We start from the raw sequence: 10,780 nt of genomic DNA on the forward strand, positions 1-10,780 counted from the left end.
GTGTGTACGTGTGTGTGTGTGTGTGTGTGTGTGTGTGTGTGTGTGTGTGTGTGTGTGTGTGTGTGTGTGTGTGTGTGTGTGTATGTAGAGGCTGGTGGTGGGGGGGAAGCATTTACTCAAAGCACAGGTTGGCAGTATTTTTAATAATTTAGCAGTAACCTGCTTTCTGTGGTAATATGCCGTCACGCGCGCACAAACACACGCAAACACACACACACGCAATCACAGTGCAGGATTCTTTTTTTTTTGCTTTTCACACACTGTCCACAGGTTCTACTCTGCTTTCCTGTCCTGTAGCACATCCTCTCTCACCTCCCCCTCAAGCCTTCCCTGCTCCTCTCTCTCTCTCTCTCTCTCTCTCTCTCTCTCTCTCTCTCTCTCTCTCTCTCTCTCTCTCTCTCTCTCTCTCTCTCTCTCTCTCCCTCTCTCTCTCCCTCTCTCTCTCTCTCTCTCTCTCTCTCCCAGTCTTGCTGTGTCGCACGCCCCTTGCCTCTCTGTCTTTGTCAGTGTGCAGTGGACTGAGTGCGCAGAGCTGATCTGTTCTGGCATCTGAGGAGGAGCATTTTTATTTTCCATGGCACTGCTGGAATGTCCAGTCACATACAAACACACACACACACACACACACACACACACACACACACAGTATAGATGCGCACATACAGACACACGCGCATGCACACATTTTAACATATATACAAATACATATGAATATGTATGTATTTGAGCAGAGGAGAGGAGAGAAGCTGGATGAGGAGAGAGGAGAATGGTGGCAAGGAGAGGAGGAGAGGAGAGAGCAGAGGAGAGGAGCAGTCAGCAAGGGAGCATGGAGGAGAGGAGACAAGAGGAGGATAGGCGACTAGAGAGGAGAGGATATCAGATGAGAGGAGATGAGGGGAGAAGAGAGGAGATGAGGGGAGAGGAGAGGAGAGGAGAGGGGAAAGGAGAGGAGAGGGGAAAGGAGAGGAGAGGAAGAAGAGAGAAGAGGAGGAGAGGTGATGAGAGGAGAGGAGAGGAGCGAGGGGAGAGGAGAGAGGAGCTGGATGAGGGGAGAATGGTGATAAGATGGGAGTGGTGGATGCTTTTTCGAGGCTGTAATTGAAATCTAATTATCACCCCAAGTCCCAGCTGACACCATGTCATACACACAGGTGCACGCACACACAGAAACACACACAGCCAAACACACAGCCACACACACACACACACACACACACACACACACACACACACACACACACACACACACACACACACACACACACACACACACACACACACACACACACACATACGTGCATATACACGTGTACACTCTTGCAGTCACTGTAATACCACTAGCATCTGGCATATTCACACACCAATTATTATTCGTCCAGCGAGGCATTGAGAGAGACGTGTTGGACATTAGTACATTCCTTCTACCCTTCTGTTTCTCTCACAAGAGCACATCTCCCTCTCTCTCACACACACACACACACACACACACACACACACACACACACACACACACACACACACACACACACACACACACACACACACACACACACACACAGGACACATTTTCTCCACATCTGTATCACGTACGACCCACATCACCCATTTTATTACGTGGACATTGTGATGCAGAATGCACCATTTTCACACATGTGCAACGTCATCGCTACCACAAACGTTCGGCGTCATACCACCTCCTTACACCCTTGCACGCACGCGCACGCACGTGTGCATCAAGGCGCTCGTTTAAGATACGCGCAAATAACGTGCCCCACACACACAGTCGTGGACTGTATATCCAGCGTCTATATATATATATATATATATATATATATATATATATATATATATATATATATATATATATATATATATATATATATATATCGACGGTTTAACGGCGTGCGAACTACGTGATCCCTAGTTCACCCATGTTAAAACAGAAATGGAGCTCAACAGAGATCGGATGGTGGGAATACTGACTGGCTTTCCCCGGCCGAGGTCTCTGCAGAAGCCGCTGCGCTGTCAGCAAGTCCTCGGTCTTGACCGCCTGGAGCAACTCCTGGTCCTTCCCCATGTCCCCTACGTCCTCCCGCCGTGGCCCTCGGTCTCCCTCCTCTCTTCCTGTCCGGACCTCGTTAATCCATCGCTACATCCTCCCGCTGCCTCCGGCCTCCGAGCCGAGGCACTGACTGATTGACTGACAGACTGACTGACTGACTGACTGACTGACTGACTGACTAAGGGGTGCCGGAATGAGTAGCACACTGAAATGAGCCTGGAGGAGTAAGAAAAAATATACTACAATGTCCCCTCTGCCGGCGTCGATTCAAAGCGTCCACAGAAGACCACCCTCCTGGTTTTGGGTCGGGGTGTTCTTCTTCTGCTGGCCACGCGGATTCCACGAATCAACGAGAATTTCCAACGGGTCTAAAAAGCGAAGCGCGAGGCGGTGGAGCTCGAGCGCCCTCCTATAGCCCAGGTCAATCGCGCCGATATCTCCGCACGAGCCGCAGAACCAGCGCACGCACTGACTGATGTGTGTGACCGCTGTCACCCTGGCTGTGGCTTAGCATGCATGGCTATTACATAAACACACGCCAGCTGTGCGCGCCCCTCCACTCCAATTGTAATCCCCGGGCAGGAATGAAACGGAAGAGCGCGCTTCTGTTTACGCGTGCCTCTCAGTGTGTGTGTGTGTGTGTGTGTGTGTGTGTGTGTGTGTGTGTGTGTGTGTGTGTGTGTGTGTGTGTGTGTGTGTGTGTGTGTGTGTGTGTGTGTGTGTGAGAGAGAGAGAGAGAGAGAGAGAGAGAGAGAGAGAGAGAGAGAGAGAGAGAGAGAGAGAGAGAGAGAGAGAGAGAGAGAGAGAGAGAGAGAGAGAGAGAGAGAGTGTGTGTGTGTGTGTATGTTTGTAGTCTACAGAGGTGGTTTCAGATTGGAATTGATCCAGCCGCGTGCTATGGGCGAGCGCGGGACAGAGGGTGACACGATTCGTGATCGCGCAAATAAATTCTCATTGTGCGTTCCGCGTGTGAGTATCGTTGCATTGGTTGAGCCATGGTGAAGAAGAAATTTAGCGAATCCGGTGTCTATACGTGTCTGGTATCCCCCATGGAAGAGTCAATCAGACATCTTTATTGCCACAATAACTTCTCTTATATAGAAATTAAATTAAAGTGTGTAGGTGCACGGTGTGAGCTTGTGCAGGTTACCCTGCTGTGTGTGTGTGTGTGTGTGTGTGTGTGTGTGTGTGTGTGTGTGTGTGTGTGTGTGTGTGTGTGTGTGTGTGTGTGTGTGTGTGTGTGTGTTGGTTACTCCAGTGGGTGGGCGTGTGTGTATGTGTGTAGCATTATTGTAGATCATTAGCATAATTAACATAAGCACAATTAGTAAACATGAACACCATTAGTCAACTATAGATAACATTGAGAAAACTGATTCTAGTTACCTGATTATGTTTTACAAGGAGCTCCAGAGTGTGCACAAATGTGTGTTTATTTGTGTGCATGTGACTCTGCTGTGTGTGTGTATCTGTATGTGTGCATGTGTGTGTGTGTGTGTGTGTGTGTGTGTGTGTTGGTTACTCTGGTGTGTGTGTGTGTGTGTGTGTGTGTGTGTGGTATATGTTTTTGCAAGTTACCCTTGTGTGTGCGAGTCTGTCTGTATGTGCATATATTTGTGTGTGTGTTCTGGGTTATCTTTGTGTGTGTGTGTGTGTGTTTGTGTGTGAGCACGCTCAGGTGTATTTTTCTGTGTGTGATAGAGATTGTGGGTGCGTGTGGGTTACTCTGGTGCAGATCTAATTTAGAACAAGGGGCCATGCGCGATTCTCTTATATAGAACAGGAAGTAGAACAGCCGACAGTAGATTGACAGCTACTCATTCATCTCATATATAAAACCATTAATTATTTATTTTGTAAATAACTCACACTGTAATACCCACTACACAACCGATCGGTTATCTTCACACTCCAGCATCCCAATTTCAAGTCTTTCTCCACAAGACAATATTTCACACGAAACATCATAAAATGAGTACAGTTCATCAATCCCATCAAGTACAGCATGCTAATGATACGCACATCCCCCAAGGGCCTTAACCAATGTATCTGTGTCCCGCTGGCCGCCTCCCTACACCCAGAACGGGTAGGCGTGGAGGTAGGCCCTAACCTGGGCACTGAGTCCAGGCAGAGAGTCGATGGCGTGGGCCCCGTGGGCCCGGATCACCGCCCTCCTGCCCAGCTGCTGCAGCGTCTCAGGCCGCTGCCAGCGGTACGGCGCCACGATCTTCTTGGAGGAGGTGATGTAGTGGACCAGCAGGGCAAACAGTGAATCAAAAGTCTTGCTGCTGCCGTCCATGCCGAACAGGTGATTGGCCAGCAGCAGACGGATGCTCTTGGGGTGGTCTTCCCCTTGGTAGCTCAGCGTGAAGAACACGTTGCACTGGTAGCTGTCCCTGATGGACGGATGGATAGATGGGATCATTGGAACAACTCACTCCCATCCCCACCATTTCCTCATGTTTCCACCCAATACACTTCCACTTGTTTCATTCATTCAATCTTAAACTGCTAGGGCAATGTACGGATTTATTTTAAATGCATATAGTGCATGGACTCTTGTGAAATTGAATTGAATTACAACATACAAAATTAAGGGATAGCAGCGCAGTGCAAATGATGACGGGGGGGTGGGGTGGGGGGGGGGTAGGGTGCAGAATGTGGGGGTGCATAATCAAGTCGACACAACAAAGGTTTGCTGCCGGGCAGGGGAGGAAGAGGTTTCCAGGTAGCTACCTGATGAGGAAGGTTCCCGGGGCGGTTTCTCTGAGCATGTGATGGGCATCCCCCATGGAGAGAGAGCCCCAGTAGAAACCACTGCTTTGAAGTAACAGGTAGGTCTGTTTGACCAGTTGATATTCCCCCTGGCTTCTGAATGGCAGGAAGTGTGTGGGGCAGTTCAGATGAACGGGCCCTTCCTAAAGCCGGATAGGAGTGATTAGTTTGTAGTAATTGACTGCAGGGTATCTTGTTGAATCGTCCACTCACTGCAGTGGCAAATCTCATTAATATTGGCAATGTTTTATTGACCGTTTAGTTTTTTAATATCGACAAAGACAACTGTTGATAACCGGAGGTTTCGCTTTCCCCAAGCCATTAATCCGTCTTGTTTGTGTTTGGTGACATATAATAATATGTTCTATTATTATTATAATAATTCTATCGCGGAGACCCCAGCACTTGGCCACCTACGACCCACTTCAAAGCGACGTTCTCTTGGGAAGAACATCTGTCATTCCCGACACTTTCACACCCCAAACCCTTAAATTACCCTTACAGCCTATCACTGAATGTGAGCTACTTTCTTTCACTTTTGTTTTGAGTGTGTGTGTAAGACAAAGGACAAGTCACATATGCACATATGCAAAAACAAGCATGTGTACTAACATATATATATCTGTGTATATATGTATACAGTATATATATATATAATTATATATATATGTTTGTTCTTTTAACGATTTCACGTCATTAACGACAAGGCCTACATAGGAAATAGGAAAAACTAAAAATATAATCCTTTAGAATCACAGAAGGTCGCCCATGCTACATGTCATTATTTCAAGCAACTGTTTGTGCGTGGCTTTAATTTAAGGCTAGACAATTTAAGGCTCATATATAGATTGATTAACACATTGCTAAAACACACACTATCCTTGGCCTTTCCATACATATGCATGCAAATATTATTCCAATTGAATAATAGGAATAAAAATGAATAACGATTGATAATAAATACAACGAAGAATAGGTCTACAAATTAAGATATCTAAAGAATGCCATATTCATAAAATAACAATGAATATACAACGGTAACATCTAGTGGCGAGGACCAGTACTTCATTTTAGCATGACTCATTCTTAATATTGAACGCAGGAAGAGTTTTTGCAAAAGGCTTTTAATAGGTAAGCAGTCAAGGGAAGTGGTTAGCAGCTTCCCTTGACCAGATGTTACTGATTCCTTATCGTAACATAGCGTTTTATAGCCAAATGTCAAATGCATTGGCTGCTACTGTTTTTCTTCTAATTATCTGTCTGCAAAGCCAAATATGGGTGTGTCTACTAATAGTGCCGCCTGTTGATATACACTGCATTTTCCGCCCCACTCTGAACATGGACCAGCTTGTAACTAGATACCCCAAAATGTGTTCCCAGACCTACCTGTCTCCACCTGCTCTGAGCGTCCTCGTCATTCTTTGTCTGTTGCCGGGCGAGGAAACGGTGCCAATGTAGTAACCCTAAGTCATTTACACCTTCCCGTTCAATTTTGTCTGTCTTCTTTGTCCCCTCGCCTTCGAATGGTCTGACTGGATATGGGTCCAGTATCACTACTCTGAGGTTCTGCCTGAGGGCTGAGTCTCTTCGTCTTGCCAGACTGACATGGATAATTCTATCGCGGAGACCCCAGCACTTGGCCACCTACGACCCACTTCAAAGCGACGTTCTCTTGGGAAGAACATCTGTCATTCCCGACACTTTCGCACCCCAAACCCATTCAGGATGTCCAGAAGAACTACAAAGAAAAGAGCGGAAAAGAGTCTTTAATACATGTACGGTTTACTGGTGGTCTCTCCAGTGCTGTGTTCTGCAACATAAGCTATCTTCGATGATGCGTGTCTGTGCGTGTGAGATGCTTAAATTACCCTTACAGCCTATCACTGAATGTGAGCTACTTTCTTTCACTTTTGTTTTGAGTGTGGGTGTGTAAGACAAAGGACAAGCCACATATGCAAAAACAACCATGTGTACTAATATACATATATATATCTCTGTATATATGTATACAGTAGCTATATATATATATATATATATATATATATATATATATATATAATTATATATATATGTTTGTTCTTTTAACGATTTCACGTCATTAACAACAAGGCCCATAGGAAATAGGAACAACTAAATATATAATTCTTTAGAATCACAGAAGGTCGCCCATGCTACAGGTCATTATTTCAAGCAACTGTTTGTGCGTGGCTTCAATTTAAGGCTAGACCATTTAAGGCTCATATATAGATTGATTAACACATTGCTAAAACACACACTATCCTTGGTCTCTCCATACATATGCATGCAAATATTATTCCAATTGAATAATAGGAATAATAATGAATAACGATTGATAATAAATACAACGAAGAATAGGTCTACAAATTAAGATTTCTAAAGAATGCCTATTCATAAAATAAAAATGAATATACAACAGTAACAATGATTTATTATAAAATACTGAAAACTGAACAACCTACAGAACATTGCAAATAGACATTCGTGTTTTTGAAGTTTGCATGAAAACGATTTTACCTTGGACTTTTTCCGGCTGGCAGCATCAGTTCTCACGATTTACGTTGGGAGAGTATAGTTCGTTCATGAAATGCACGTACAACCTTATATATTTTTAAATCAAGTAATTGTGCAATTTATAAATAAAAATAGGAGAGAAAATGACTCCCGCGACCAAACGTTATCACAAAACGTTAGTGAGCTTTCGGTTTAAATGTGCAAAGGTTTTGTAATGAGTGGGTGGAGTTTGGTTACTGATAGTGGAATAGTCCGGTCATTTGAAAAGAGAAAACACAGCGTCTTGTCCTCCGTCTTTTCTTCGAGCGCCTTAATTATATTGTTTTTTTGTTTGCTACACATATATTTTCAACATATATTTGCAATCGGCACAACCTACGCTATCACATAGTCATGTCCCCCTGCACTTTGCAGTTGGGTCTAAACTTTCGCTTTTGCTTTTGCAGGCATATCACGTGGTTTCAGAGAAATCCATGTCATGTCAAGTCACCCATATACTTGCAGTAGTCTGCAATTAGGGATTTAATGCTTTTTGGCGTCGCAATGACAATCATGTAATTTGTTTAAAAAACGTCTCGACATATCCTTCGAAGAAATTATGTATTATTTGGTCCTATACTATTATAACGAAGCTGTTTTTGCTGGTCTAAAATAATAAAAACGTTAGTCAATTTGCAGACATTTGCTCAGAAAACCATTATGTTAATCAGTAAGGATCCGAAGTCTGACGCAATTTATCTAATTACTTGCCACTATACAAAGATGTAGAATTAAAAACACTTAAGAATGTTTTTATTTATTATTAGCCTGGCCTGATGTGTTGGCATACAGACAAACATTGTTGGATTCTTCCAATTTAAAAAAGAAAAAACACAATTCAACACACAAATTCCACATCTACAAAAGGACTTAGAGGTAGAAGGTTCTAGGCACACAGCTGGGTTTTATTAATACAAACAATGTTGAAGAACTGAAAGAGGAGGAGTAGACCAATCCTTAGTTTAGACCGTTGGTGTGGGCGGCTCTTGTTTTCTTTGTCTGTACATCCAATAGGCTGATACTGAACAGAACAAGACACCATAAGTTGCCAACACACACTGTAATGAAGGGAAAAGAGAGAAATTTAGTCAGTCTCACAGCATGACCAAAGGCGCGCGTGAGTGTGTGCGTGTGCAGCGCGAGCGTTAGGGGTGACATCGAATCTTTGAAGATTTAAATCTTTGATCGAAACACATCTAACCTACGTTGTCCATTATAGTTGATTCGTCTTGTCTGGAAATTAGTGCTTGTGTTACAGTAGGAAACTGAATTTGGAGGCTGGGGGAGCTCCATGACCTGCATGGCTTGGGTTCTAGAAGTAAAGGCCCAGAAGTTATACACCGTTCTTCATGTGTGGTGGGGGATTGACTCGTTCTTCGTCGTTCCCCTCAAGCTGGTCAGAATTATTAACTCATTCCGTACTCGGTAGTGCATTTCCAGTGTTCTACTAAACTGAACGCTGTCGCCTGAATGATTCATTAACATATGTCCTACATTTGTGATCAAACAAACGCCTTGACATTCTCTTGATGGATGCAGGTTTTTTTCTGAGTAATCAGACAGTACATACTCTCAGGCTCCACAGAGACTGCCCACTGTTTGATTCCATAGATGTATTATTTTTATTCAAGCCTATTTTATCGCATATCGGGTTAATAGAAGAATGTATTTTCCTTTTTTCCAAATGATTGAACGCACACATTGTCGTCATGGTATGAAAAGTAAGAGGCCCTCAGTAATTTAGCAGAGGAACAGCACCTGGCATCAATAAGATGCTTATATAAAAACATATGGCCTGACGAATCAGATTACACTGCCAATTCCAAGTCGAGGCCACCCCTGGTTTGTGTGCGTATGCGTACATTACGCCGCCCCTGCAGTGTGTAGCTGTTGAAGTATTTCTTCCATCCAATCAGATCCACTGCAGCTGGCGCCTCAATGCCAAACAGTTGTCTCTGGAACACACACAGACACTTAAATAAGCATACCTCTATGTGGCGTTTGTTGAAGATAGTTGGTTTAAGCAGCCTCACCTGGCCCAAAAGAGCCAGATTGGACTCAGGTGCACAGGTTAAACCACCCATCACCACACACACACACACACACACACACACACCATGAGCCAGATCTCATGCATGGCACCAGGTGATGTATTATTATCGATCAACATTTACAATAAACCAGTTTTCAAACATCACCATCCTATGTTCTGGTCTGGACGAGCCAAGGTGGCGTGTAGCCTGGACCTTGCTACAATCCATTATCAATCAAATTTTATAATCCAAACATTATATATTTTTCGTAACAAAACATAAATCACTAATCAAGTTGGTCTATCAACCACCGCAGACGCATGCCTTAATACAATTGAAGTTAAATAATAAATCTGCAGTTACAGTTGTCACATAGGTACTCCATACGTCATTTACCTTCACTTCTGTGATGAGATGACCGAAGCTGGTCAGAGGGATCCGTGTCTTAACAGGGGAGGTCGGCATGACTAAACCAGTAAATGCATAAGATAAACTAAACTAGTATCACAATTTAAACCTGCGGTTCAATATCGTGTTGTGTAGTACAGGGGACACCCCCGTTATTAATCAATAGGTAGGACTTTGAATGAAAGGACGCTTACACAAGAACCGTTTTCCGGGTTCGGCCTATGTCGTCAGAGGAGTGGGTGCGCGCGAAAACCTAGTTACACAACGAGCATTTTCTGAACAATTCACAAATGCAGTTCTTCGTATTAACGCAAGGAAGCGCCATTTACCAGTTGGACGTCCGCCTTCATGCAGCAGAAATCACCCATGAGCAGAATGGTCCCCCACAATAATTAGATCCGCTTGAATTGTATATAGGCCTTACATTTTCATGTTTGTGCAGGCCTCGATTGAAAGAATATTAATATGGTATTAATCTCTAGTAATTGCGTTTGAGTAAACGGCATCTTAACCCATCCAGTGGAGGTAAATAAACATACATCATACCATATTATATTATAATATATGAATACCACAATATCGAATATAATCAACACTTTTAATACCATCTTATGGATGACAAAATATACGATATTAAAAGCATAACATAAACACAACAAGAGCTTGTCAGAGATATGTCAGTTCTTTGACATGCCACAATTCTTTGGCGCAACTTCCAACACAGACCGCAGCTAAAGGAGACCATCTGCCGGCGTGTTCTGTCCAACCAAGACCGATTGGACTCGTCCTGATCTGGTCTGCTGTTACTGTCAGATTGTTTAGCCAAAGTACGCCTAAATGTCTTCATCTTAATTGCTTTATAGCCTTGCAGTTGGGAAGACATAAATGCCCCCTTACTGTCCAAAAGCATGCCCCTTGTCGTTAAACATAC

General features: G+C 43.7%; 2 protein-coding genes and 1 long non-coding RNA gene across 3 annotated transcripts in view; all 3 read right to left on the reverse strand.

Annotated features, from left to right (window-relative positions):
• The window catches only part of si:dkeyp-9d4.3 (caskin-1), a 24,660-nt gene extending 22,293 nt beyond the window's left edge, over nt 1-2,367 (reverse strand). Inside the window, exon 1 of the mRNA XM_056587259.1 lies at nt 1,984-2,367. Within this exon, the coding sequence (XP_056443234.1) occupies nt 1,984-2,077 (94 nt within the window). The 5' untranslated portion in view covers nt 2,078-2,367. The remainder of the gene's footprint in view (nt 1-1,983) is intronic.
• A 1,229-nt stretch (nt 2,368-3,596) lies between these two features.
• Nucleotides 3,597-4,946, reverse strand: LOC130379625 (suppressor of cytokine signaling 1-like). Its single transcript, XM_056586570.1, has 2 exons — nt 4,799-4,946; nt 3,597-4,458 (listed from the first exon to the last, which is right to left on the reverse strand). The coding sequence occupies exons 1-2, from the start codon at nt 4,852-4,854 to the stop codon at nt 4,134-4,136; spliced, it is 381 nt and encodes a 126-aa protein (XP_056442545.1). The 5' UTR covers nt 4,855-4,946; the 3' UTR covers nt 3,597-4,133.
• A 1,445-nt stretch (nt 4,947-6,391) lies between these two features.
• Nucleotides 6,392-10,100, reverse strand: LOC130379633 (uncharacterized). Its single transcript, XR_008895140.1, has 4 exons — nt 9,838-10,100; nt 9,271-9,363; nt 7,373-8,466; nt 6,392-6,575 (listed from the first exon to the last, which is right to left on the reverse strand). It is a non-coding gene; the product is annotated as an uncharacterized LOC130379633 (long non-coding RNA).
• Between the last annotated feature and the right edge of the window lie 680 nt (nt 10,101-10,780).

The sequence above is a fragment of the Gadus chalcogrammus genome, chromosome 3 (genome assembly GCF_026213295.1).
Source record: "Gadus chalcogrammus isolate NIFS_2021 chromosome 3, NIFS_Gcha_1.0, whole genome shotgun sequence".
In the NCBI taxonomy this organism is placed as follows: domain Eukaryota; kingdom Metazoa; phylum Chordata; class Actinopteri; order Gadiformes; family Gadidae; genus Gadus; species Gadus chalcogrammus.